A 26,865-nucleotide genomic window follows, 5' to 3' on the forward strand; every position below is an offset into this window, starting at 1 on the left:
TCAGACTCTTTTTAACAATGGTGGAATAAGCACCAAAGCGCAAATGTTTAGTTCGACTAAGCATTATATTTTACGCTCTAGGCTAAGGCCTTCTTCATGTTTTTAGGAGAAAATGAGTGTATCTGCATGGTAGCTATTGTTCATTAAAAGATTATTTCTAGTTTCCGATGAAAATTGTTAAGCTTCTTTCGTTCTTCTTTCATGAGTTTTATTAATTTCTTGAAGGATTTTGTCTTCTGAATACAAAGAACACGGAGCAGCTACTGTGAATGTAGCAAAACCAAAGGGCAAAATACGGTTTAATTTCTATTTCTAACTTCAAAGGATGGAAAATAATGCGAATAATTTCTTTTAGCCTATTCCAATGTCTTTCGAATGACAGAGGTGAATTCATTCTGATCTTAATTTTATTTCCAGACACAAGCTGCTTTGATCTTTGATGTCGTCTCAGTTCTAGCTGAAGGCCTAACGAAATTGGTTCGCAAAAAGAATGAAGGCTTGAGACCTTTGAAAAGGCTTGACTTCTATAATATCAATTCTACAAGTTCTGGAATAGAATGCACCCTTAATGGTCGAGACTATGTTGTCCCCTTTGAATATGGAGAGAAAATATCAAAATCTGTACGGAAGGTAGGATTATTTCAATGACTTATTTAAATAATGTTTTAGGACAATTTTTAAACAGTGTACATTATTGGCCAATCATCAAGAATAAGTAAAATCCATGAAAAATGTAAAATCCCAAAAACAGAAAGGGAATATTTTCAATAACAATGAAAAAAATGGCAGATTTTTTGGACTGTTATTCGCATTCCATCCTCAGATTCAAAAAAGGGTAAAAAATGCAGTATTGTTTACAAATAACTATGGAGGGTAGAAGGGATTTTTATTAAGGCAACGTTAGTGTAATTTTTATACTGACAGTTTCTCTTTTTGTAGTTTTCATCAGTACTTTTTTGGTGCTCATGACGGACTGAAAAAACCAACCTGAAATATATTTCACTTTTTTCTAAATACATTGGGAAGCTAGTTATAATTTATTTTGAGAAACCTCCACCAATATAATAAAATCATAATAAATTTTGATGAGCCCTTTTGACCAATTTAATCAATGCCTTTATTGTAGGAATATACCCTCATTTAGCTATTTTACTTTTTTTTTCTCTTTTTACAGTTACGCATACGAGTATAATATTGCATTTATGTGTAGTAAACTAATTGCTATTATATATCTCGGTTTGGGATTGACAATTGATCCCCAGAATAAAACTGATAGGTCAACTGGTTAAACCGCTTTGAACTAGATTGACCCTTGTAGGAGGCTTGATTTTTTTCCTAGAAGAATGATCACGGATTCGTGTTTATATTTTTGTTTACTTTATTGCTGGTCTTTTCCGCAGGGTTAATTGTATTCAAGTAATGGTCCTAGAACATTAGGGGAAGGCTACTTAGTAATGACATTAAAAATGTCATAAACTTTTAAGTAGCAAAAAAGACTGTACCGCAGCCCAGTGGGGTTTCTGGCCATTTTGTGGCACAAAGGGAAATTTCTCCCCAAAGAGTGCAAAAGAACCATCGAGTGAAAGGCCTGAGAAGGCCAGTCTGTTTAACATTACTTTTTAACATTTAATTTTAACATTTAATATTTAATTTTAACATTTTTACATTTAAATTTTAACATTTAATTTTAACATTTAATATTTAATTTTAACATTTCTACATTTAAATTTTAACATTTAATTTTAACATTTAATATTTAATTTTAAAATTTCTACATTTAAATTTTAACATTTAATTTTAACATTTAATATTTAATTTTAACATTTCTACATTTAAATTTTAACATTTAATTTTAACATTTAATATTTAATATTAAACATTTCTGTTTCAGAAATGGCAAAGGCGAACGGTGGTGCATCCGTTCCTAAGGATGAACATAATTCATAAAATACAAATTATTTATAGTGGCGAATAATTGCGCATAAGCCATTATAGAGGAGGGTCTGCAAATACTTTTACAGGCGGAGGGGGCGTACTTGAAAGCTTCGAAAAGTATATTTCTGTGCCCAAGATTCCTAATGCATTTTAAGACCAGACTGGCTATACATGACGCATGATAAACGAGGAAAATAAGTAATGTAACTAAAAGGCCGAGAAAAGGAGGGCAATATCAGCTAGTGGACAGAAAAGAAGCAAATAGGAAAAGAAGCAGACATTTCGCCTCCGCCAAGCCGTCTTAGGTGTTTAAAAAAAGAAAACAACTAGCCTTTTCAAGTAAACTCAAACAGAACAGAAGAAACACTGAATAAAACAAACCAAAAACCAAGCCAGAATAAATGAGAGACAATTCACCCACTACATTGGGCAAGAATTCGCTGCTTAGCGATTGACTTTGCTACGGATTGCTTGGCGGACGATCTTGCAGAAATATCTACTTTTGTCCTTTCTGCTTCTTTTCCTTCCACTGGCTAATATTACCCTCGTTCCTCGTTATTTAATTATATTATTTCTTTTTCTTTTTTTTCATACTCCGAGTTTCCTCCGTTTCCCTGAGCTTTCAGATAAACACAGAGGGAGGTTAGGGGTAGAATTCTGTCAAACAGTTCGTGGTAACGAAGTGTAGCAAGGAGCAGCCAATAGTAGCTCAACAGCAAGGAGCAGCTCAACAGTAAAACTCTGTATGCTACTAAAACGAGGCAGATATTAGAAAAGAAATCAGTTTTTCAAATGTATTCCAGTTTCAGAAAAAGTAATGATGGGCAGTGGCGCATTCGTTGATAGTGGTGTAGGTAGTGGATGAAAAATAAAGGGCTATTACAAAAATGTGTTATAAATCTTAATTTAACTATGTTTACTCATTTAAGGCTGGGCAACATTACGTACAAAGGTTTATAATATTGCATCGACCATCTCGGAAGTGAGCGGGTGTGCGTTTGTGTAGGTGGACAGAGTAGACTAAAAATTGTGCTATTTCATCCAAATTTCCAAACTCTGTATTTCTCATTTTCCTATTTATTTGTCTATTTATGTCTTCTTATTTTAAAGAAGGGCCTCTTCCCCTTTATAATGGAAGTTGCACCCCTATAAGAAACTTTGGGTTAAAGAGGGAGCAGTAGCCCCTTTTTTACACTTAAGACATCATTTGTTCAAGCAGTCCGTAGTCAAAAAATTTGTGGTAATATATTTATTTAAGGAGCAACGAGAAATAAAAGTAACCAAATTTCTAAAAAAGGTTAATTTATGCTTGATTCAAATAGATTCAGGTTCAGATTCATTTATTCAAAAATTCATATTCATCAAAATCTTCAACTTGCCCAAATGGAGAGACAAGCTCAACTACTGGGCAAGACATATAAACAAAATTTAACAATCCTCATTGATACAGAACAAACAAAAAAAGAACCACTATTTCATCAATAAAATAAAATAAAAACAGTATCTTTAATGAGGGTATTTCAGGTGGAGTAAGTGGAGTGAGGCCAAATTAAAATATAAAATAAAAATTTTTACCAACCGTTCTTGCAAGCAGATTCCATTATGTAACTTCTTAATCGTCTCTTGAAAGATTAAATAAAAAAAAACTAATTTTTTTAGCTGAAAGTAAGGAGCGACATTAAAACTTAAAACGAACAGAAATTACACCGTATATGAAATGGGTTGTCCCCTCCGCAATCCCTCGCTCTTTACGCTAAAGCTTTTAATTGTTTTAAAAAGTAGAATTGTGGCAAAGAGTCAAACTCGTAACTTTTGATGGGTAAGACTTATCATGATGAAACTTATATATTTAAAATCAGCATTAAAATGCGATTCTTTTGATGTAGCTATTGATGTCAAAATTCAATTTTTTAGAGTTTTGGTTACTATTGAGCCGGGTCGCTCCTTACTACAGTTCGTTACCACGAACTGTTTGATCCTTCAGATAACTCAACAAATTTATTTAATGAATATTTGTTAGCTATTGATGGGATCCTATACCGGAGGTTGAAACGGGATCTTTCATTTTTCACCGGAGGTAGTTTATATGGTTTAACACATCTAGTTATCAGTGAATTTTGATGTTTGGAGAGTAAATTCTGGTCAAAAAAGAAATTATGTAATGTTGAATCTTAAAAAACAAACTAGATAATAGCAGATGAGATTTCTGTGTGAGAGTCATTATGTCTAGAAACAGGTAAGAAGCACGTGTTTCAGAGTGGATATCTGTACTCCTCGGGTGTTGTAAAAACTTATCTAGAGTTCGAATAGCTTTGTTTTGTAGGGTTTGTAGTGGTTTAATATCTGATTTAAAAGTCAGCAAAAATATAGCTGAGCAATACTGGAGGTGTGCATCAATTAGGCAAAAATATAGGTTTCTTAGAACCTTATGTGAGAATAAAAATTATATTCGGTGGAGCAAACCTATATTTCTTGATGATTGTAGTCTCAACGACGAAATATGTGTTTTAAAATTCATGGTAGGGTTAAAAACTATACCTAAATATTTTGCTGTGTATACTCTTTTGATTTCATGATTATTATCAATGGTAATTTTATTCAGAGAAAGATTTCTCTGATTTGATCTTGAACTTTTGATTTGATCGTCCATAAATAATAAATTCTGTTTTAACAAAATTAGGGACAAGTTTGTTAATTTGGAACCAATTTGAGATGAATTTTGCAACTTCAATCAGTTTTTCTGTCAGTGCATCTAATGTTGGTGCTTTTAAACTTGCTGCAGTTTCATCCGCAAACATAATTGTTAATGCATTTTCAGGAGTAGGTAGAGAGATCATTTATATATATTAAAAATAATAGAGGTCCTAAAATTGAACCTTGTGGTACACCGATATTATTATTCGATGTCTTAGACGAATATTCACCACCAATACCCACCACAAACCTTCGATTGTGTAAATATGATTTGATTAATTTTAAAGGCACTCCTCTTATTCCCGTATTTTCAAGTTTTTTAAATAGAATTTCGTGATTCAAAGTGTCGAAAGCTTTCTTAATATCAAAAAACAAAGTAGCTGCTAAACAATCATCATCTAAAGCATCATTAATGAAAATATGTGTTGCGGCGACGGCATCTTCTGTCGATCTTTCTTTTAAAACCCAAACTGGAACTTAGAAATAAAATTATCTTTTCCAAAAATGATGTAAGTCTATACTTCATTATTTTTTCAAAAACTTTAGCCAGTGGGGAAAGTAGTGCAATAGGACGGTAATTATTGGGATCTTGAGCCTCAGCTTTTCTAAATATAGGGATTATTTTAGCCTTTTTCAGAAGATCAGGGAAGACACCATTTTTTATGCTCGTATTAATAACATGCGCAAGAGGTTCATATATTACTCCTGATATTTTCTTTTAAAAGATTTGTCGATATATCATCTACTGAAGCCGAATTTCCTCTCTTTAAATCACTAATAGCTTTTTGGTGTTCATCAAATGATACTGGTAGCATATACAATGATTTATCTTCATTTTGGGGCAAAAATCGTGTATAATCTGATGAATCATCCAAAAGATATCTAACCAATTCTTCACCAATTTTATTGAAATGCTTAGCAAATAATTCTGCGATATTCTTTTTTTCAGTTGATTCATTAGTGTCATTTACATTATTTACAAAAGTCGGTGTTGATCTTTGTTTATTTTTATTTAATTTATCGCGCAAGATTTCCCACATTTTCTGCCGGGACGCAGCTGAAAATACTTCCTTCTCATAATAATTTCTTTCTCTTTCTCTCAAAGTTCTAGTCAGAGTATTTTCGTACAATTTGAATTTCTGGATGTTTTCATTAAACGGATAATTGCATTTAATTTTGTATAGTCTATTTTTTTCATTAATACATTTTAACAGTCTCGGGGATTTCCATGGTTTTTGTAGCGTTGACTTGGGTCAACGCCACACTTTCGGACATATATCATTATAAACATCATTAAATGATTTATAAAACATTTCCAATGCCTTGTTTGCATCCTCAGTACTGAATACTTCCTTCCAATCTATATCTTCTAGCTTAATAATTAAGCGCGCAATTGATTCATCATTTATTATACGACCTATTTTTTCATTACGTTTATTTTTTTTAGATCTGGAAAAATTAAATCCAGACATTATCACATCGTCATCTGAAATATCGTTCAATATAACAAAAGTTGAAAAACGAACACTATTAGAAAATATACTATTCATTAATGTTGCTCCATTATCATCTATTCGAGTTGGAATCAGACATGATGGGAGCAGTCCTTGACAAAGCATTAGTTCTAAAAATTCTCTTATCTTCGAATCATTTTGCTTTGCTTGAATTTTCATTAGGTCTAGGCTGAAATCACCGAAAATAAATTTTTGCTTTTTCATTCGTGATATTTTATTTAATAGAATTTCGAGTTTCATCAAAAATTGATCTATGCCGGAAGGTGGGCGATATAAAGATATCATAAGTGTTGGTTTTTATTAACTTCACATTCCAGAATACACGTTTCAAAAATCATTTCTACATTCCAAATCATTAGGTCTCGTCTTATTTTGAATTTTAACTCTTTTCTTATTATAAATAATAATCCACCATGCTGATGGTGATTTCTACTCTCATGAACAAAATCATAATCAAGAACCATTACATCATTAATATTCCTATCATTTAAGAAAGTTTCGGTTACCGCTAAAGCTTTGATTTTATTTGTATTAATCATATCATTTGTGAGCTCAATACTACTAAGTAAAACTCTGCAATTAAAACTAGAAAAACGTACATTACTGCATGTGGGGATAGAATCTTCCATAAATGAATATTTGGTTTTCGGGCTATCTTCCAAAATTTCTGCTTCATCATCCTTCACATCCCTCATGCATTCCAGTATATCAAAAGGATTTTTTCTAACATTTTAGTTCTGCTTGCAAGATCAGGTAAATTACGTAAACTCAGTATCATCAATCAACAAAAGAGCCTCACTCCAGTTAATCGACAATTTAACAAAAGACCACTCAAAAAAGAAAACTAAGCTAAGCACACATAACAAGCGCACACGTCGGAAAATTCCATTGCGTTTCGGTGGAAGTATGTTCATTCTTTCTCTATCAATAGAGAACACACACATTTTGACAACAATATGCGCACACCAACACATATTTGCGCATTTATATAATGACTATTATGAACAAATTCTAACAAATCACTGATAATGACAAAAAAAAAAAAAAAATAACACAATTTATTCGATTTATTATGGTGGGACGTTATACCACTTCTTTTTTTGTTTCACTCCGTCTTAGTCTATGTAGCATAATGTGGGTGGTACCGTGGGTGGGATCCATACAACAAAACCTTTATCCTTCATTCCTTTCTTTTTTCTGATTCAGCGTAGCGCGAATCTCCTTGCAGGTTTTACTACCATCATCACTGAAGTAAACTCCATTGTAATCAAATTTTGTCGCTTTATTAAGGTTTTTTTTCCAGGGCTGGTCACGTAATTGTTTATTCGCTTGAAGTACCGAGAATTTGTCATCCGAGGTCATGAGTCGTATTTTCACAAATTTGTCATGTACATCTTTAACTTCAAAATTAATTTTTAGTTGTAAGAAGTTTTCCAGCAAATGTTCCATTTTCGTCGAGGCCCCCGGCACTGAGGCAGCCTTTAAATTCTAAGCAATAATGTTGTCTTTCTTTTCCAAATTCTCCAGTATGAGGACCTTATCAGTGAGAGGGCCTAATCCATGGGTCTCTTTCTTTCCTATATATTTTAATTCTGCCTGAATCTTTGTTAGTGTATCCGAGTGGGTTGCAGCTATGATTTCAATATCATTCACTTTGGAGGTTAGACCGCTAATGTCTGAACAGATTTCGGATAATCCAGATCTCAAACCTTGTATCTCTTTCCGCGTTGCTTTAACTGTTCCTAAAACCTGATAGACCGACCTCGTCAGCGCATCAATCAAATCACGTATTGTCCCTTGGGCTGTTGAGTCTTCCACAGATAATCGTGTGGATTCCATATCATTACGTCTGTTTTTCCTGGTCATAATAACTATTCACAGGCGTTCACAAGATTAGCATAAAATAAGTCAAAATGCGCGCTCTCCGATATTGAGATATTGACTCGAGGAGAGCATTGAATGAGCTGCTGAGCTAAATAATATGAAATTCATTAATACTAACATGACAAGTCAAAAGAGCCTGAGCAATTATATTTGATTTTCGAAAAGGGGAGAACACAACCTTGAAAAGGCAAATGATATATCGATGAAAATCTCACCATCAGTTTCAGCATATTACAGGACCCTTTCATAGAGGGTACAGGCTCCTATCTACTAAACGGTTGAATTTTGCACTTTTCCAGAAGTAAGATCAAGGACGCGTGCTTGTTTGTTTCCTGTGATATCGATCCAACAGTCCTGAAAAATTGGAGGTTGGCTCATTCAATAGCAAATTAAAAGCTGTTGTGCCCATTTGCTTATTCAAAGATTATGCCTTAGGAGAGCGGTGTTTTCTGCCATTTTGAGGCCCAAAGCTATGTTGCACATAACTTTAAAATCTGAGATATCCATTCGATTTAAAATTATAAAAAAAAAGACTACAAATTAAGTATTCAAGCTTCGGAGGCAAAAATACCATGCAGTGGCACATTCACTCTTAAAGAGTCACGTAGTCCATACAAAAAAAGGGGTTTATAGATCTTTATTTAAAATTTTATCCAACTAATTTGATTCACCTGATATTTGACAAAGTTATGCATGATTATCTTCAATTATCCTGTCATTCGAAAGTGCTGCTTAGTCATCGTTTTTTTGGGTGGAAGGGGGAACTGAGCCTCACACCTTAAAAAGAACTTGTTTGCCAAAGTAAGTTGTTGTAGCAGTATCACAAGAAGTAATGTTAGTATTTATATAGTGCCGTTTGGTTGGTTTTTTTACATACCCCTCGGTATGCACAGAAGGCTTAAACTTAATACTCTAAACTATTCCTGGAATATAGCTGAGACGCCCTTTTGATAAGGTGTATCCACATAGTGTGTTCCGATTAAATTGAACATCTGCATCAACATACCCTGAAAGTATCACCTTAAAATTCAAAGGTTTAGTAGTCGTCGTAGTAGTAGTAGCGGTCTTAGTAGTAGTAGAAACAGCAGCAGTAGTAGTAGTAGTAGCATTAGCAGTATGCACTTAGTGTCAACATCACCTTCAACATTGCCTGGAAGTTTTAACTTAAGACTCCAAGCTGTTCCTCAGTAATTGCTGATGAACCCTTCAGACATCCTGCAAACGCAACTTTATTTGATTTCGTTCAACATGAAACTAAGCAATCTCCGAACGTTTCGCATTAATACTCTCAGCCTAACTAGTAGCAGTAGCCGTAGCAGTAGCAGAAGTAGCAATAGTGACAATATGCGTGTGGTGTCTTTTGCTTAGTTCAACATCCCTCTAAACATTCCCTGGAAGTTTCACATCAATATCATTAGCCTTGGTAGCAGTCGTAGTCGTAGTGGCAGCAGTAGTAGTAGAAGAAGAATTGGTGGTTGTTAGTGGAGTACTGGAATACACGTTTTTCTTCAAGATTCCCTCAGTTCTTACGTTTTAGGGAATGTTTATCAGTGTTAAGGATGACGCATTCTACCCTAACTTGTTCCTTCGGGGCCCGTTAAAAATCCCCGATTGTAAGTGAGGATGACACACGCGTGGAATGTTAAATAATACTTTAAGAGAAATCGGTTTTTTCATGGCATGTTTTCCTCCGATTTGTTTTTTTTTTCTTTTTGAGATTTCATTTTGGAACGTTTAAGAGGAGTTGGAATTAAATCAAAACACATAATCTCTATGAATGTTGTTGAAAGGGTGTTTTACCAATATCTCCGGCAAAGCTTCGAATATTAGGTTGAAGCTTTCAGGAAATATTGAGGGGGATGATAAACAAACCACTTCTATTAAGGGTAAGGATATTAAGGTGAACTTTCTGGAAATATTAAGGGGGATGTTGAACTAGATCATGCTGGTTTTCAAAACGAAATATCAGCATTATCTCAGGAACACTTTAAAGTATTAAATTGACCATTTCAGGGCGTGTCTAAAGGGATTTTTAGCTAACGAAAAGGCAAGGAGCTACATTAAAACTTAAAACGAACCGAAATTATTCCGTATATGAAAGGGGTTGTCCCCTTCGCAACGCCCCGCTCTTTATGCTAAATTTTGACTCTGTCAAAACACTACTTTTTAAAACAATAAAAAAAAAACTTTAGCGTAAAGAGTGAGGCGTTGCAGAACGGACACCCCTTTCATATACGGAATAATTTCTTTTTGTTTTAAGTTTTAATGTCGCTTCTTACTTGCAGTTTTTTTTATTTAATTTCTGAACGTTTTTGAATTAATGCATGTATAGATTTTGGCTCACCGCACATGAACAATTAAAACAAAATTTGCATGTCAATTTTTTTGCTAAATGGCTTTCTCATAGTTTGATCGGACGATTTTGATTAAAAAAACGGTTTGTGGAAGGATGCCTAGTTGACCTTTGATTTTTGGTTACTTAGAAATACAACTAGATTGTTTTATTTTTTGTATGAACGTTTTTGTTGGTAATAAACAAACATACCGTAAGAATTAACTTACGTAACGAACTTCTACATTTGTGCATTTTTATTACGTATATGAGGAGTTTGCCCCCTCGTCAATACCTCGCTCTCTACACTAAAGCTTATATTTTATCCTAAATCCTTAAGAATGACCCCTGAATCACAAAAGCCGTAGAATAAATAGCTGAAATTACTAAAAATACTTTAGCGTCAAGAGCAAGGTATTGTGGAGGAGACGAACCCCCTTGTATACGTCCTATTTTATTTTCGTTTTAAATTTTAATTACTTCCAGGTGAAAAAAAAAATATTTATTTTCTCATTGTTTTGTTTTAAATTATGCTAGAAAATCCTGCCCACCCCCCTTTGTGGAAATTCTCTTTCCTCATAATAAATTCCTCCATGGAAAGATCCTCCCACGCAACCCCCGACCCTAACCCACCCACCCCCACCTCAGCTCGAAAAATCCCCCTGAAAACGGGTGTACACATTATAATAACCATCGCTATATGTAAACAATGGTCAAAGTTTGTAACTTGTAGCCCCTCCCCCGGGGACTGTGGGGGGTTAAGTCGTCCCCAAAGACATAGTTTTTAGGTTTTCAACTAAGATAAACAGAATACCTATCTCAAAATTTTGTTCCGGTGACTTTGGGGAAAACATATGCGTGGGAGGGGGCCTAGGTGCCCTCCAATTTTTTTGGTCACTTAAAAAAGACAATAAAACTTTTAATCTCCATTATAATGAGCCGTATCGTGGCATTCTAGGACCACTGGGTCGATACGATCACCCCCGGGAAAAAAAAAACTACAACAAATAAACACGCATCCGTGATCTGTCTTTTCGCAAAAAAATACAAAATTCCACATTTTTGTAGATAGGATTTTGAAACTTTTACAGTAGGGTTCTCTAATACGCTGAATCTGATGGTGTGATTTTCATTAAGATTCTATGAAATTTAGGGGTTGTTTTTTCCTATTTTCTAAAATAAGGCAAATTTTCTCAGGGTCGCAACTTTTGATGGGTAAGATTAAACTTTATGAAACTTAAATATTTAAAATCAGCTTTAAAATTTGATTTTTTTATGTTACTATTTTTATCAAAATTCCATTTTCTAGAGTTTCGGTTACTATTCAGCCGGTTCGCTCCTTACTACAGTTCGATATCACGAACAGTTTGATTGTTATCAGTTTTACAATACAGCACTAGGAGATTGTATTTTGCTTGTGAAGGGAATTATAGACATTAAAAACGATATTCAGTGTAATTTACTCCAGAAATATATACCCCCCATACCCTGATTTTCATATAATTTTTATTCGTTTTTTAATAAGGATACACAGTAAAAGGTATTTTGAAACTCTATGAGTAAATTCTCTCTTCCAATTGGTATCCCTGGCAATTTTTAGTTAATTTAAGGTCTCTGTCGCAATGATGCAAAATACTGTTAAGATTTTCTTGATATTCTTTGTCAAACGATGCCCAATGGATAAGTTAATAATTTTAACTTTATTTTTCAAATTTTTCAAAGTTAAAACACGGTCGATATTTAAACGTGTATAATATGTCACAATATAATCTTACACAATTTGGGTAATACTTTGACTTATCCTATCTCTACTTAGACAGTGCTAATGCACTGCCTATAATTTTTATTCGGCTTTGGCACAAACAAATCCATTTAAAAAAATACATAAATAATTTTTCAGTAAATAACAAGTCTAGTACAATAAATTAAATCCTATAGGGTTAAAATCCATTCAAAATAACGAGCAAATGAATAGTACAATGCCCGGTGCTGCTAGAATAGAGTTTGGTTCAATTATGAGATTGAGCTTCCTGTGGTGGGCATGGGGGTTAAAGGAAATGGAGGGGGGATATATTCTGCAGCATTAGTGGTGAATGTGGCTGAAAAAAGCCGACATTCACCTTCGCCCACCTCGAAGCTTGTTTACGCTATGCTACTGTCTCTGTGGCAGCTCATTGCTAACAATTTTAGTGAACGCCGACCACCAGTACTTATGATTGTTTAACGTGTGATTATAATTTATTACGTAATGTTTTCAAATTCACCTTGTTTTTAAAATAGTTACTTTTCTTCACTACCACTTGAATAGCACTCCTCTTTCCCCTTCCCCCAATAAAGATACTGTAGCCACGCCCCTGCTATCTAATAGATTTTCTTTTATTATAAGTTTGAAATGTAGGATCGGGTAAGCTCTCCCAGGACTCAATACACCATGTCCATATTTTACTATTATAACCATTTCACTCATAAAACTTATGAAGCTAATGTTTGATTACGCACGTCGCTTTAAAGAGCTCTAATTATTACAATGAATATCATATTTTTCTACCTACCACTCAAAAATAACTTTTTATAATATTTCCGAACATAATGTTTCCCCTCTTGAAATGCTAATGTACTAAAAGTCGTCCATAGGCCAGTGGGAACTTTCCTACTCTAAATATGAGGGACGGTCTCAAGATGACAAGCACCGTGTACAGAATCCATAATTAACTTATGAAATTGGTCAAAGCTTTCCAATACACTAGTACAATTGTTAAAGAAGTCCCAATGCTCATTAGTCCCAACGGCCATTCCTAGCGCGTTTCAGATACCAGCAGAGAAAAAATCAATAAGAAATTCAATTTCACTGCGGTTCTACAACACGAATACTTTGTGTTTTGTCATCTAATTTTGGAAAACGTGATAATATGTAAAATTAGGAGTTTAGCTCTTGCAGTAGAGCAGTCTCGTCATTTTTGTACGTTTGATAATATTTAGTTCTTTCATGTTAGATACTCAGTATCAGAATATGAGAATTGTTTACAATAGGTTTTAAACTGGAACGTCAAGTATCCAATTTTATAAATCATATATTTTATTGATTTCTTTTAAACTGTAGCTCGGCTCAATAGTAAACGAATCTCTTAAAGACGGAATGTTGATACCAATAGATACATCAAAAGATTTGGATTTTTATGCTGATTTCAAATATATAAGTTTAAGCCTGAAGAAATTGGCCTGCTGTTTAAAAAGGGGGAAACGCCCCATAACAGTCATACAATATTAATGAAAATGCCACCATCAGGAACCGTATTGTAGAGGCTTCAAGCTTCTATCTGAAAACAGTGGATTTTTTTTTGCCAAAAGAAAGATCACAGATGCGTGTTTATATGTTGTTGTTTTTTTTGTTCCCAGGGGCGATCGTATCGAGCCAGTGGTCCTAGAGTATTGGGAGAGAGCTCATTCAAAAAGGAAGTAAAAGTTCTTATGCCCTTTATAAGTGATCAAAAAAGAAGATAAGGTTAAGTGGGAGGTTCTTTCCATGGAAGAATATTGCATGGGTGAAGGGAATTCCCAATGAAGGAGGCATCGGATTTCTCAGTATTATTAAAAAACGACCAGAACTTAAATAAAAAACAAGTTTTTCAACTGAAAGTAAGGAGCAGCATTACAACTTACAACCAACAGAAAATATTACGTATATAAGGAGGGTTGCCTCTCCTCAGTAGCTCGCTCTTATGCTGAAGTTTTTTTTTTTACTTTTAAAAGAGGTTATTACTCTAATTAAACAGTTTTTGTGATTCATGAGTCATTTTTAAGTAACTAGAACAAAAATCAAACTTAGATTATTATAAGGTTATTACTAGTTTTTAAAAAAGTAAAATTAAAATGCATGTTTCGTTTTAACAATTCATGTACGGTGAGCAATCTTCAAAACCTGCATTAATTCAAAAAATTTCAGAAATTAAACACAAAAAAAGTTATTTTTAACTGCAAGTAAGGGCATTTAGGGAGCGACATTAAAACTTAAAACGAAGAAATATTGTTGCGATTATTAAAGGGATTGTCCTTCCCCTCCTCAGTGCCCCGCTCTCTACGCTAACGTTTTTTTTTTTTTGCTTTAAAAAATAGAGTTGTGAGAACGAGTCAAACTTTAGCGTAAAGAGCGGGGCATTGAGGAGTGGACAACCACTTTTATATACGGAATAATTTCTCTTTGCTACGTTAAATTTTAACGTTGCTTCTTACTTGCAGTTAAAAAAACCTGTTTTTTTTTATTTAATTCCTGAACGTGTTTGAATTAATGCATGTTTTGATTTGGACATATTGATTATTTTTTGGCTTAATGGCTGTCTAATAATTTTGATCGGACGCTTTTTATAACAAAAGTGGTGGGGGAGGAGGCCTAGTTGCCCTCCAAATTTTGGTTACTTAAAAATACAACTAGAACTTTTTTTCTACGAACGGTTTTATTAGTAATAAATATAAGTAACTTACAAATTAATTAACTTAAAAAACTTCTATATTTGTATATTTTTATTACGTGTATGAGGGGGTACACCCCCTCTTCAATCACTCGTTCTTTACACTAAAGTTTAAATTTTGTCCCAATTCTTTAAGAATGACCCCTAATCACAAAGGCCATAGAATAAATACTTGAAATCACTAAAAATACTTTAGCATAAAGAGCAAGGTATTATGGAGGAGAAGAGTCCCCTTATGTAGGTAGTATTTCCTGTTCGTTTTAAGTTTTAATGCTGATCCACACTTCTAGCTGATTTTTTTTCTCGTTTTTTTTAATAATTCTAGAAAATCCTGCGCCCCCTTCAAGGAAATTCTCTTCCCAAATGATAAATTCCTCTGTGGAAAAATCCTCCACCTGACCCCCTTCCCTGGCTTACCCCAACCCCAATCTGAAAAAGTCCCCCCCCCAGAAAATGTATGTAGCCTACACTTCCCAATAATCATTACTATATGTAAACAACGGTCAAAGTTCGTAACTTACACGCTCTTCCCCAGGGACTTTGGGGGATTAAGTCTTCCCTAAATATATAGTTATTAGGTTTTTAAATATGCTGAATAAAATGTTAAAATCTCTGATAAAATCTTAAAATTTTGATGTGGCGACTTTAGGAAAAGATGAGCGTTGGAGGGGGCCTAGATACCTTTCAATTTTTGGTACCATGAAAAGTGCACTAAAAATTTTAATTTCCGTTCGAATAAGACCTCATGCGACATTCTAGGACCAATGGGTCGATACGATCAGCCCTGGGAAAAAATTAATAAAAAATAAACACGCATCCGTGATGTGTCTTCTGGTAAAAAAAAATACAAAATTCTACTTTTTGGTAGATAGGAACTTGAAACTTCTTCAGCCCGGTTTTTTGACACGCTTAATCTTATAGTGTGATTTTCATTAAGATTCTACGACTTATAGGGGGTATTTCCCCCTATTTTCCAAAATAAGACACATTTTCTCAGGCTCGTAACTTTTGATGGGTAAGACTAAAATTGATGAAACTTATATATTTAAAATTAGTATTAAAATGCAATTATTTTTATTATTACCATATTCTTTTTACTATTGGTATCAAAATTCCGTTTTTTCTAGTTTCAGTTACTATTGAACCGCACGTTACCACGAACTGTTTGATTTGTTCGCTTATTTTTTTACCCTTTCCCTTTTTAGTCCCCCTTTTGATTCCTTTTCTGACTTGTATTTGTTTAAGTTTAGTTTGGCCAGTTTTTATCTCTTAACATTTTAATTGACTTTTTATGGTTTAAATATTGACTCATAAATGGTTATTCATTATGATTTCCATTTTTCGTTTTTGTTTTTTCCTTTTGGCCCTTTGTGGGCTTGTGATAGAGATTGTTTTAATAAATATGTTATCTTATCAGAACCTACTATTAGAAAAACAGGTAAATGCCTTTCAACAAAGCTGCATAACTTGGGGAACAGCTATTTCAAGTGTTTTGGGGCAGCTATAGGCTACTGACCAGTTATTACCCTGGGCGATGATGGGATTGCTACTTTTACTATCTCATAATCCCACAATTAGACGAATTAAATAAAAAAACAGTATTTTTAATTGAAAATAAGTTCTTTCCTCCTCAATGCCTTGCTCTCCACACTAAAGTTTTTGACACTTTTAAAAAAGTTTCCTATTCTAATCAAACGTCCCTTACGTTTCAGGAGTCGTTCCTAAAAAAATAAAACCAAAATTCAAACTTAAGCGTAAAGAGCAAGGTATTGAGGAGTGTGACAACTCCTTCATATACTGAATAATTTCTATTCGCTTTATTCGCCCTATATCTTTGTAGAGAGATGTTCGAAACCTCAGCAATAGAATTATCTCTTATGCTGAATCTATTGATAGTCTTATTTTCATTTAGATCACTTGACTTTTGAGGGTGTTTCCTCCCTTTTTTGAAAATCAGACAGATATTCTCAGGCTCCTAGCTTTTGATGAGTAAGATTAAACTAAATGGATTTTATATATTTGGAATCAACATAGAAATTATTCTCTTTTAATCATTAATTTTTATCGAAATTGATTTTTTTTTTACAGTTTCGGTAACAATTTGACCGAGTTCATCCTTATTTACAGTTCATTTCCACTGTAACTGTTTGATTTGAACCAAAGTTTTTTTTTTGTTTTTTTTTTGCGCACAGTAGCTTGTACGGAAAGCCAAAACAAATGCAAAAGATACGACAAAGGTTATATACCAGCAATAAGTACACAGATAATAAGGTTTATTCAGTTTATTCTATTGAGCAAAGAGCCTTGAGCCTCGAGAGCAAAGAGCCGTGTTTATTGTATTGAGCAAAGAGCTTATTTTGAAAGTGTCCTTAGGGAAAATGCCAACATTTTTCCAGAAGATTTGTTTTTATAATTTCAAAAGTTTATAATGTTTGGCAGCTGCAGTGTCTATTTAATAGCGAAACAAAACCAAGATCAGTGAACACGACCAAAAGAGTCCACATTACTTAACATTACCGAGACAATTTCAATCTTGTTTCTATTCTTTTGAATTCTGATTTCGTTTGGTGTAGTTTCTGTTCATCAGCACTTCATTTAATCGCTTGTGGTATAATTCTATTTCCTATATGAGCTAGTTTTCCCTGTTTTAACCTTTTATCCCAATCTTTTATTTTTGTTGCTTACCATCGTTTTCAGTTTAATTAGATCAAACAGTTCGTGGTAACGAACTGTAGTAAGGAGCGATCCGATTCAATAGTAACCAAAACTCTAAAAAATTGAATTTTGATATCAATAGCTACATCAAAAGAATCGCATTTTAATGCTGATTTTAAATATATAAGTTTCATCAAGTTTAGTCTTACCCATCAAAAGTTACGAGCCTGGGAAAATTTGCCTTATTTAGGAAAATAGGGGGAAACACCCCCTAAAAGTCATAGGATCTTAACGAAAATGACACCATCAGATTCAGCGTATCAGAGAACCCTACTGTAGAAGTTTCAAGCTCCTATCTACAAAAATGTGGAATTTTGCATTTTTTGCCAGAAGACAAATCACGGGTGCGTGTTTATTTGTTTGTTTTTTTTTTTGTTTTTTTTTTTTTTTCCCCAGGGGTCATCGTATCGACCAAGTGGTCCTAGAATGTCGCAAGAGGGCTCATTCTAACGGAAATGAAAAGTTCTAGTGCCCTTTTTAAGTGACCAAAAAAATTGGAGGGCATCTAGGCCCCCTCCCACGCTCATTTTTTTCCCAAAGTCAACAGATCAAAATTTTGAGATAGCCATTTTGTTCAGCATAGTCGAAAATCATAATAACTATGTATTTGGGGGTGACTTACTCCCCCACAGTTCCTGGGGGAGGGGCTGCAAGTTACAAACTACAACCAGTTTTTACATATAATAATGGTTATTGGGAAGTGTACAGACGTTTTCAGGGGGATTTTTTTGGTTTTGGGGGTAGGGTTGATGGAGGGGGCTATGTGGGAGGATCTTTCCTTGGAGAAATATGCCATGGGGGAAAAAATTCAATGAAAAGGGCGCAGGACGAATCTGGTCACGTTAGAAAAAACGTCAAATTCAGAGCTTAATATACAATGCTGGGTGTTCGGAGCCTCTCTATTATGGAGTATAATTTGAAAATAACACAACTATACGAGCGATAAAACATATATACCACAACCATAACTCAACTAACGAAAGAACTGCTAAGAGATAACACAACTATAAAGTGAAAACAGGTGAAAACTAACGGGAAAATAAAGAGGTGGAAGGGGCCCAGAGAAAAAATATAATCATTTTTCAATTTTGAGCCTAACTTCCGCAAAGGAGTAATAATGTCAGAAGCCCCGAAATACCGAATTATTTTCTTTTCAAACAGTTCGTGGTAAAGAACTGTAGTAAGGGGCGACCCGGCTCAATAGTAAACGGAGCTCTAAAAAACGGAATTTTGATGCTAAAAGATACATCATATGAATCGAATTTTCACGCTGATTCTAAATATATAAGTTCCAATTAATTTAGTCTTTGTCATCAAAAGTTACGAGCCTGAGAAAATTTGCCCTATTTTGGAAAAAAGGGGGAAACATCCCCTAAAAGTCATAGAATCTTAACGAAAATCACACTATCGCATTCGGCATATCAGAGAACTCTATAGCAAAAATTTCAAGCTCCTATCTAAAAAAATGTGGAATTTCATATTTTTTGCCAGAAGACAAATCACGGGTGCGTGTTTATTTGTTTGTATTTCTTTCTAAAACAGTAAAAAACTTTAGCGTAAAGAGCGGGGCGTTGATGAGGAAGCAGCCTCTTTCATATACGAAGTAATTTCTGTGCGTTTTAAGTTTTGATGTCACTCCTTACTTTCAGTTGAAAAAACTTGTTTTTTTTATTTAATCTCACTTAGAATCGTTTCCAGTCAGCGAATTTGACAACATTAAGTAATGTACTAATGTATTAATCTCATTTGAATTCCATTCCGTTACTTGTGTTGCTGCACTGATATATTTCATTTGAGATGTAACTAACTACCCTGTCTTTTCACCAAGTCATGTGTAGCATTCATGGTAAAGAATAGATGTACAGGCGAGAGACAAAAAAGCAACGGCACGAAATTTCGTTTTTCTTTAAGAGGAAGGCTTTTTGACGCATTCCTCCAAGAAAAATTGGCAAAAAAATATGAGCCCATTTATAATATGCATCACATGTAGTTTCGAGTAACAGAATAATCCATTTCAGATTAATTACAGAATAAGTAACAGAGAATTGCGAAGCATAAAGCAATTTCTGAATATTTATCTCTTTCCTTTTACATCAAAAATAGACCAAAACTTATAAATATATAAAACATATTAGAGCAGTCTCTCCTTTTTTCATCCAAGTCACAATTATTCATTCAGGTTATATGTATGATTTCAGTTCTAATTATCTGTTATTCTATTGAGAATTAGCTTTTTGAGGGTTTTGTAATTTTGTTATTGAGCCACCTCTTTGCTCAGAAAATCTTTCAAGAGAGGAGGAAAATTTTATGTAAGGTGAGTCTATGAATCATTTCATATACTCATAACATGGCTATAGCGAAGGAATAATAGGGGCTAACGAAGGAATTATTACAGGCCATATAAAGAAGAACATAGGCCATGTAACCAAAACATAAATATGTAAACATATTTTTGTCTACTCTTTTGCTGTTTTCGGTGTGACGTTTCAGATCTCTTAAGCTTCTATCTAGAGGCACAAAAGCAATACGTTGACTTAAGAAAGTAAAATTTAACGAATGTTTGCAGCCAGAATTCAAAGATAAATAAAATTTTCGTAAAGACGAAGTAAAACATGAAGTAGCAGAAATTAGAGAGAACAAAAACAAAAAATTATATACTGTTACGAAGAAAAAGCATGTCATCCCCTTATTTCTCCCCACTATTATGGCTTGGTTGTCATTTACACTTTATTGAAGACAGGCGTGTTTGTACAATTATCCATTATTTTCGTAACATATTTAATTTTACTCTAACGAACAAATATATTTTCGCTAAATATGTTTGTTATATTTTCGCTCTTGGACAAACTTTGGTTAATAAATTATTCAACTAGCAATGTCTGTAAAACTGTATTTTTTTAAATAACGATTAATTTATTGACAAATAATAATAATAACCCGGAAGACAATAGATTGTAAGAGCAGATCATATAGCTCGTATTGGGGTAAATAATTCTGTGAATTGCTCTAGCAAATATCAATCAACATGGAACGATTATGAAAACTAGAAAGAACAAAGGAAAAAAAGATGCCAGATTTAAAGAATGAGAAAATTCTATAGCTCAAAACATCAAATAAACTTTTGTCCCATTCCCCTAACCAAGGCTTTTTTCCTACAGCAACTATTACAGCCATTTTTAGTGTATTTTCCGAATAAACCACATACACATAAGATAGAAATGCTTGATTCATGAGGGATAATATATCTAAGTGAATATCTATGCATCTTATTTCAATAACTGGAAGTCTATATTAAAGAATTCTACTAGGAATGCTGTTAGCTGTAATTAATAATAAATTAACCATTCGATGACTTGATTGTAGATTGCCACTCTTCTGGCTGCAACTATCTTAATACCCTAGCTTTAAGTTTACAGTTTAATTAAGTTTTTATTAAGTTTTAAGTTTAGCTTAGGTTTACAAAACTATATGACAATCGTATTCTTAGGTGTATGAACGCTTATGCAGCACATGGAAGCTATTTTTATCCAACTGCACTGTTTTGTTGAGTTTGACGAGATTTTTTGTATGACCAAAACATATTCAAACAAATAATTAGATAATAATTCAAATGAAATTAGGTGGATGAATGAAAAATAATTATTAAAATTAAGTAAGGAAAAATGTACTTCAGATAGTGAATGCAACCATCATTCTGCACACTTTTTACTTGCAGCTGATTACTATGAAATCCGAAGTTAAATCTATGTCAATAAAACTATTATATAGCTTTGTGAGGTAACTAGTTAAATTTTAGGATCCTCAGTATCAATTTCGTGAGACTTTAGTATTTTAATGGCCTAAGAATTTGTCATGTGAATAATTGACCAAAAGAAATCAAAAAATTATATCTGAGACCACACTGGCTAATCATAAAAAAAAGGTAAAAAAAACGTAAAGAAGAGAAAACGAGGATAAAAATTGAGAACTCGAGAGGGTTGTCCTATTTTAGTTTTTTTGTTTGTTCTAAAGTTTTGATTTCTTATATTTATTTTGGAATTTTTTGTCGGTATGTTTTATTGTTCTGCACAGAGGAAGGTCAAGCAGAAGTCTTGGCCGAAATATTTGCATTGTAATTTGTGTTTCTTTACTGGCTGTTTTTATCCTCGTGTTCTCTTCTTTACTGTTTTTTATCGTATTGTAAACAAAATTAATACATTTTGTCTGACAGAACTAGTTAGAAAAATATTTGACTAAGACCGCCAACTAATAGTTTTTGTATTTTCTTAGGTTATTAAATAATATAGTGGGTGACATCCATTTAATTCCTAATGCTGTATCATCTTACCATAATGTTGCAACCTCATTTTCCTGATAAAATCAGAACGATCATTTATAAATTTTAAATATATCAGAGGACCTAAAAAAGAGCCCTGAGGGACACCAATACTTTCAGAATCTGTCAAATTTGAAAAGCCTCATTTATCTCAACTAAGAAGTTTATAATTGAAAGGCAATTAATGGCTCCAGTAATTAAAAAGAAATGAGGTTCCTCTGACTCCACAATTTTTCACTTCATCAAAAAATTTGGCTTAAAGCAATCTAGCTGTTACAAAATGGAAAGCAAAATGTCGTTGAATGTGGTCATAAGAAATTATCTAAAGGAAATTGTAACTTTCTGGGAAGGAGTAAAGAGTAAACCTCTTAAAAGATTGGCATAGATGAGGACAATGAGTAGCTGCGTTGGTCTCAGGCTGGTTGGAACTTTGGTGAGGATTAGCAGAAGTTATTATGAATTTCAGTCTACGAAGGATACGTTCTTTTATCGTAATAAATTGGATCGGTATAATAACTACTCTCCAGTGAGTCGTTAACTTCTAGTACTATAGCTATGATAGTTCGTTTTTTAATTTTCCATTGGAAAAGCTAAGTTAATATTCTGAAAGATAGGTTACTTACTTAAAAATTAGAAGAAACAAATTTTTACTGCTTTCTCTATAATTTTGGAATGTGTTGATATAATGCGATCATATAATAGCTATTTATCTTACATCTTATTTCATTTGGAGAGGGAATGGACAATTTTCTGTTCGTGGGGAAACAAACACACCGAAATCATTGATTCAAAATACGCATCTATGGATGAAACATAATACCAGCAATTCTTAGTTACGCACCAATAAAAAGCAACCGACACTGTAGTGTTTAAGTGATTGAGTAGATGATATCCTCCTCCTGCTCAGTGTAATGACTGGTTTAAAATTAAATTTACTGTCAGTTGTAACTAGTGTTTTTTCTTTTTTTTAGCTCGACCTCTTCATTGACCGTGTTTTTATTGGTTTGAAATTTAAGCTCTTAGATGAACTGTTTTCTGTTCATTTAGCTCGTAATACTGCTCTTTAGTTTTTTCTTAAAATCTCACATTTGTATTTAATTTTTTGCATATTTTAAAATAAAATTATGTTGTTTTGAATTATTAGTTTTACTATTTAAAAAGATAATGAATCTGAAATAATACTTTCATCTTCTCAATCCTTCAAATTCTAAAGAAAGTAGAGCACTTTGATGTGAGGCACCTCAATGTTTTTTAGTATTACCACTATAAATACCATTGCTATTATAATCTTCACCTTAATCTTCACTGCTACAGCCTACACCCAAGTCACAAGTTCCTCCACTGCTGCCAATTCAGCAATAGTATTCAACAACTCTATTTTAATCACCATATTTCCCGCTGCTATCTCCACTTTAATTAAAATCAATTAGTTGTGGGCATCAAGCCATGGCTAATTGTAGAAAAAGCCAAGACAAATAGTCGGAGTGAATGAGAGGAAAATCTGGCATAAGCCCTTTTGAGGATTGTATAAAAATTATGTTGGTTCAATTGTTGATTGATAAGTCTGTCCAGCATCTGTCCATGCGACATTTCTAGGGTAGAACTAAGGTAGATAATCATAGAGTTAGGGGATGAAAGATTGGATTGACTTCGGGTTGACGCGTGACGGATAATGTCCACTGGACTTGTATGGAAAGTCTGGCACTGAATTAGCTTGGACTCACAGGCGAACAAATGAAACCTAAGCCTGATAGGCTATGCCGCTTGTAGTCTAAAGGTGGAACGCCATGTCATAGGATTAACACACGACTAACAAGTCCTCTGGAATTACAGGCGAACGGTGAAACCTATAGTTTTCCAAGTGTTTGGTTAAACGGCACGGATAAACGTTAGGAGTAAGTATGACTCTCTTATTTGGCAAATTCTTGTTTGTTAGCCTTTAGAAAGGCACGCCCGCCGTGAGTCTCAGGGAAGTTGACCAAGAATTTAAAATTGACATAGGACTGTTAGATTGCCTGGAATGAGAGGTAAACAAGGCACGACTGCCTATGGTTTTAGGCAGGTTGACCGGGAATTTAGAATTGACACAGGACCGTTAATTTGTGTGGAATGACAGGAAAACAAGCGTCCAAATCCTTTGACAAAACTGCCTCTTAGTAGTCAGCAAGAGGCAGTTTTGTCGAAGGGATTTAAGTTCTGTCTTCCAACACCAATTTCTTATTCAAAAATAATTTCTAAGGTGGAGTCAGGAAATATGGCTTTTAGTCGAGGCTTCTCAGGAACTTAGAGCCGAGATTGTAAGGGAACTAAACACTTTTAATATGAGAAAAATTGAAAATGATATCACAAAAAATGACATTAAAATACTTTCTGGTTTAAAAAAGGATAAGGTTAATAATTGACCTTACCCTTAGATTATTCACTTATCCTTATCCTAGATTATTGAGGTAATTATGATAACTATCACAAGAGTATATAAAGGCGAAACTATTGTAATTATGGACACTAATGATTATGATCGTAAAACGAATACAATTATTCCTGATACCATTACTTATAAAAAAAAAAGGATTTTGTTCCTACAGATAAACATGTATATTCGATAAGAAAGGCACTGTAGTCTTTGAAAAACAATTTACAAATTACCCCTCAATTTTATAATAAATTTTATCCAAGGGATTGTTCCGCACCCAAGATCTATGGTCTTCCCAAAATTCATAAGACGGGAGTCCTCCTCCGTCCCATTGTATCTACTATGTCGTCACCTGATAAAAAACTAGGAAAGTGGTTGTCGGTGGCGTTGCGTCCTCTCTTGGGACCACAAAATTCATATTTAAAAAATTCGACTGATCTTACTAATAAGTTGATTTTTTTTTTTTTTTTTTTACATTGGAGGCGAATTCAATTCCTTGTAGTTTTGATGTGGTCTCATTGCATTCGAATTGTAATGTGAAAAAGTGCGAAGATATATTAAGGATTAAATTACAAAAGTACTTTGATTTGATGCAAGATGTGACCATGGCTAGTTTGGAGATTGATGTCATTAGGAAGTTGGTTATCCTTGTAAATAAATACTCTCTTTATTTTGGTTTTATAGGTGAATTTTACAAACAGGTGTTTGGTTTGGCTAGGAACAGGTGTTTGTAGAGGGAGCATCCCACTCTCCTTTGTTGGCAAATCTTTTCATGGACTCTATTGAAACCTCCGCTATACATAATTTTAGGCTCTCCCGTTTTTTCTGGGGCAGATTTGTGGACCATTTGGTTTGTATTTGGAAACACGGTTTAGAGTCCTTAGACCTTTTCCATTAACATGTATATAGTTTTGATAAAAACATGAAATTTTCTGTGGAGTTTGAACAAAATGGCAAACTACCTGTTGCTTGATATCTTGTTAATTCAAAATGATTGCCATTTACTGTTCTCAATGTATAGAAAGCCTAAACACAGTGATAGGTATTAGACCTTTCATTCGTGCCCCCCTATTTCAGTGAAACAAGGGGTTGTGATTTCACTGGTGGATAGAGCTTTCAGAATTTGTTCCCAGGAGTTTTTAGATTCTAAATTTTTGTATTTGAGGAGTATTTTATTTTGTAATAGTTACCCGATTAAACTCATTGATAAAATAATAAAAATAGACACATTAAACATAACAATAGGGTGATTGGTGTTTCGCAGTCTTCAGAATTAAATGTGTCTAAAAGTTTCATTTCTTTGCCTTATGTATCTTTTTTGGGGGAGATGCTTAAACAAATTTTCTGTAAACATAGCATTAATACATGTTTCCAATTGGTGAGATCAATAGGTAGTTTCCTTAATTCTGGAAGGGATTTAACCCGGGGATATTTAGTTAGTGGGGTATATAAAATTCCTTGTTCTTCTGGAAAGTTTTATATTGGTAGAAGTCACCAACAATTTCTTGAAAGATTTATTGAACATCATAACTCAATAGAAAAAACCCTATAATTAGGCTAGCCTCCTGAAACTTTTGGTTTAGGTTTGGCCGAACATACATTTTTTCATCCTTGGCATTTTATACAATTTGATGAGGCCACGGCAATTTCTAATGATATGGATTTTTATGGAGCAACAATTTGAAGTTAATTTCGACTTAGGCACTTTTATTCATGACCTGTAAGACATCAAAATGTAAAAACAATACAAACATAATCGCGGAGAAATAAATTTAAAAAATCTAGAATTTTCAATCCGGCCAATTGATTTTAAAGTATTTTTTTAATTTATAGCAGTTTTTTCAAATTTTCCATTTTTACGCTACAGACCTTTTCCAAAAGAAAACTACCAGGTTTCACTTTATATCTTTTTTGTATTTCTTGGTAATTAAATCGGAACAAATAAACCATCCAAATTTTAGATCCTTTTTCAAAGGTCCCTTGTGCAAAAATTCATTTTGCTGACATGTCAGGTCAGAGAGCAAGATCTCTTTTTATAGCACTGGAAAACTAACGTTGCAATGGATTTAGTGACTTTCCGCTTAACCACCTTTATCGTCAACACAATCATAATATCAAAAAAATCACAAATAAATAATATCAACACAAAATAAATACATATTTGTACTTCAAATATAACAAATAAATATTTGTACTTCAGCATTTTCATTTGCATCATCATCCTAGCCACCACTAAACTTTCCGTCTTCGTCGATTCTAATATTACATCCGGCAAAATAAGCACCAAATACATCTCTACTCCCTCCTCAAAACTCTCCCTAATTCTATTGCCACCACCACCGCCGTCATCATTGACATTCTTCATTCTTCTCTGCCTAACATTTGGTTCCATACCAAACAATTTTTGCTATTTGATATATGTTGGGTTACAAATAATCACACTTCACCTCTACTGTTGCACCACTATCAGAAAGTGTCATCCTAAACATGTTGTTTTAATTTACAATACCCCCTGTAGAAGCTTTTGTATCTAAACGTGGGCTAGTACAAAAAATGGGCTAGTACCATCAGCACCATCACATTCAACACAAATACAA

At 33.7% G+C, this 26,865-nt stretch overlaps 1 protein-coding gene across 1 annotated transcript in view; it reads left to right on the plus strand.

Annotated features, from left to right (window-relative positions):
• Positions 1 to 26,865, plus strand: part of LOC136041482 (glutamate receptor 1-like) — a 254,832-nt gene that overhangs the window by 96,457 nt on the left and 131,510 nt on the right. Inside the window, exon 8 of the mRNA XM_065726181.1 lies at positions 418 to 630. Coding sequence (XP_065582253.1) covers positions 418 to 630 — 213 coding nt within the window. The remainder of the gene's footprint in view (positions 1 to 417; positions 631 to 26,865) is intronic.

Source organism: Artemia franciscana, chromosome 2, assembly GCF_032884065.1.
Source record: "Artemia franciscana chromosome 2, ASM3288406v1, whole genome shotgun sequence".
NCBI classification, from domain to species: domain Eukaryota; kingdom Metazoa; phylum Arthropoda; class Branchiopoda; order Anostraca; family Artemiidae; genus Artemia; species Artemia franciscana.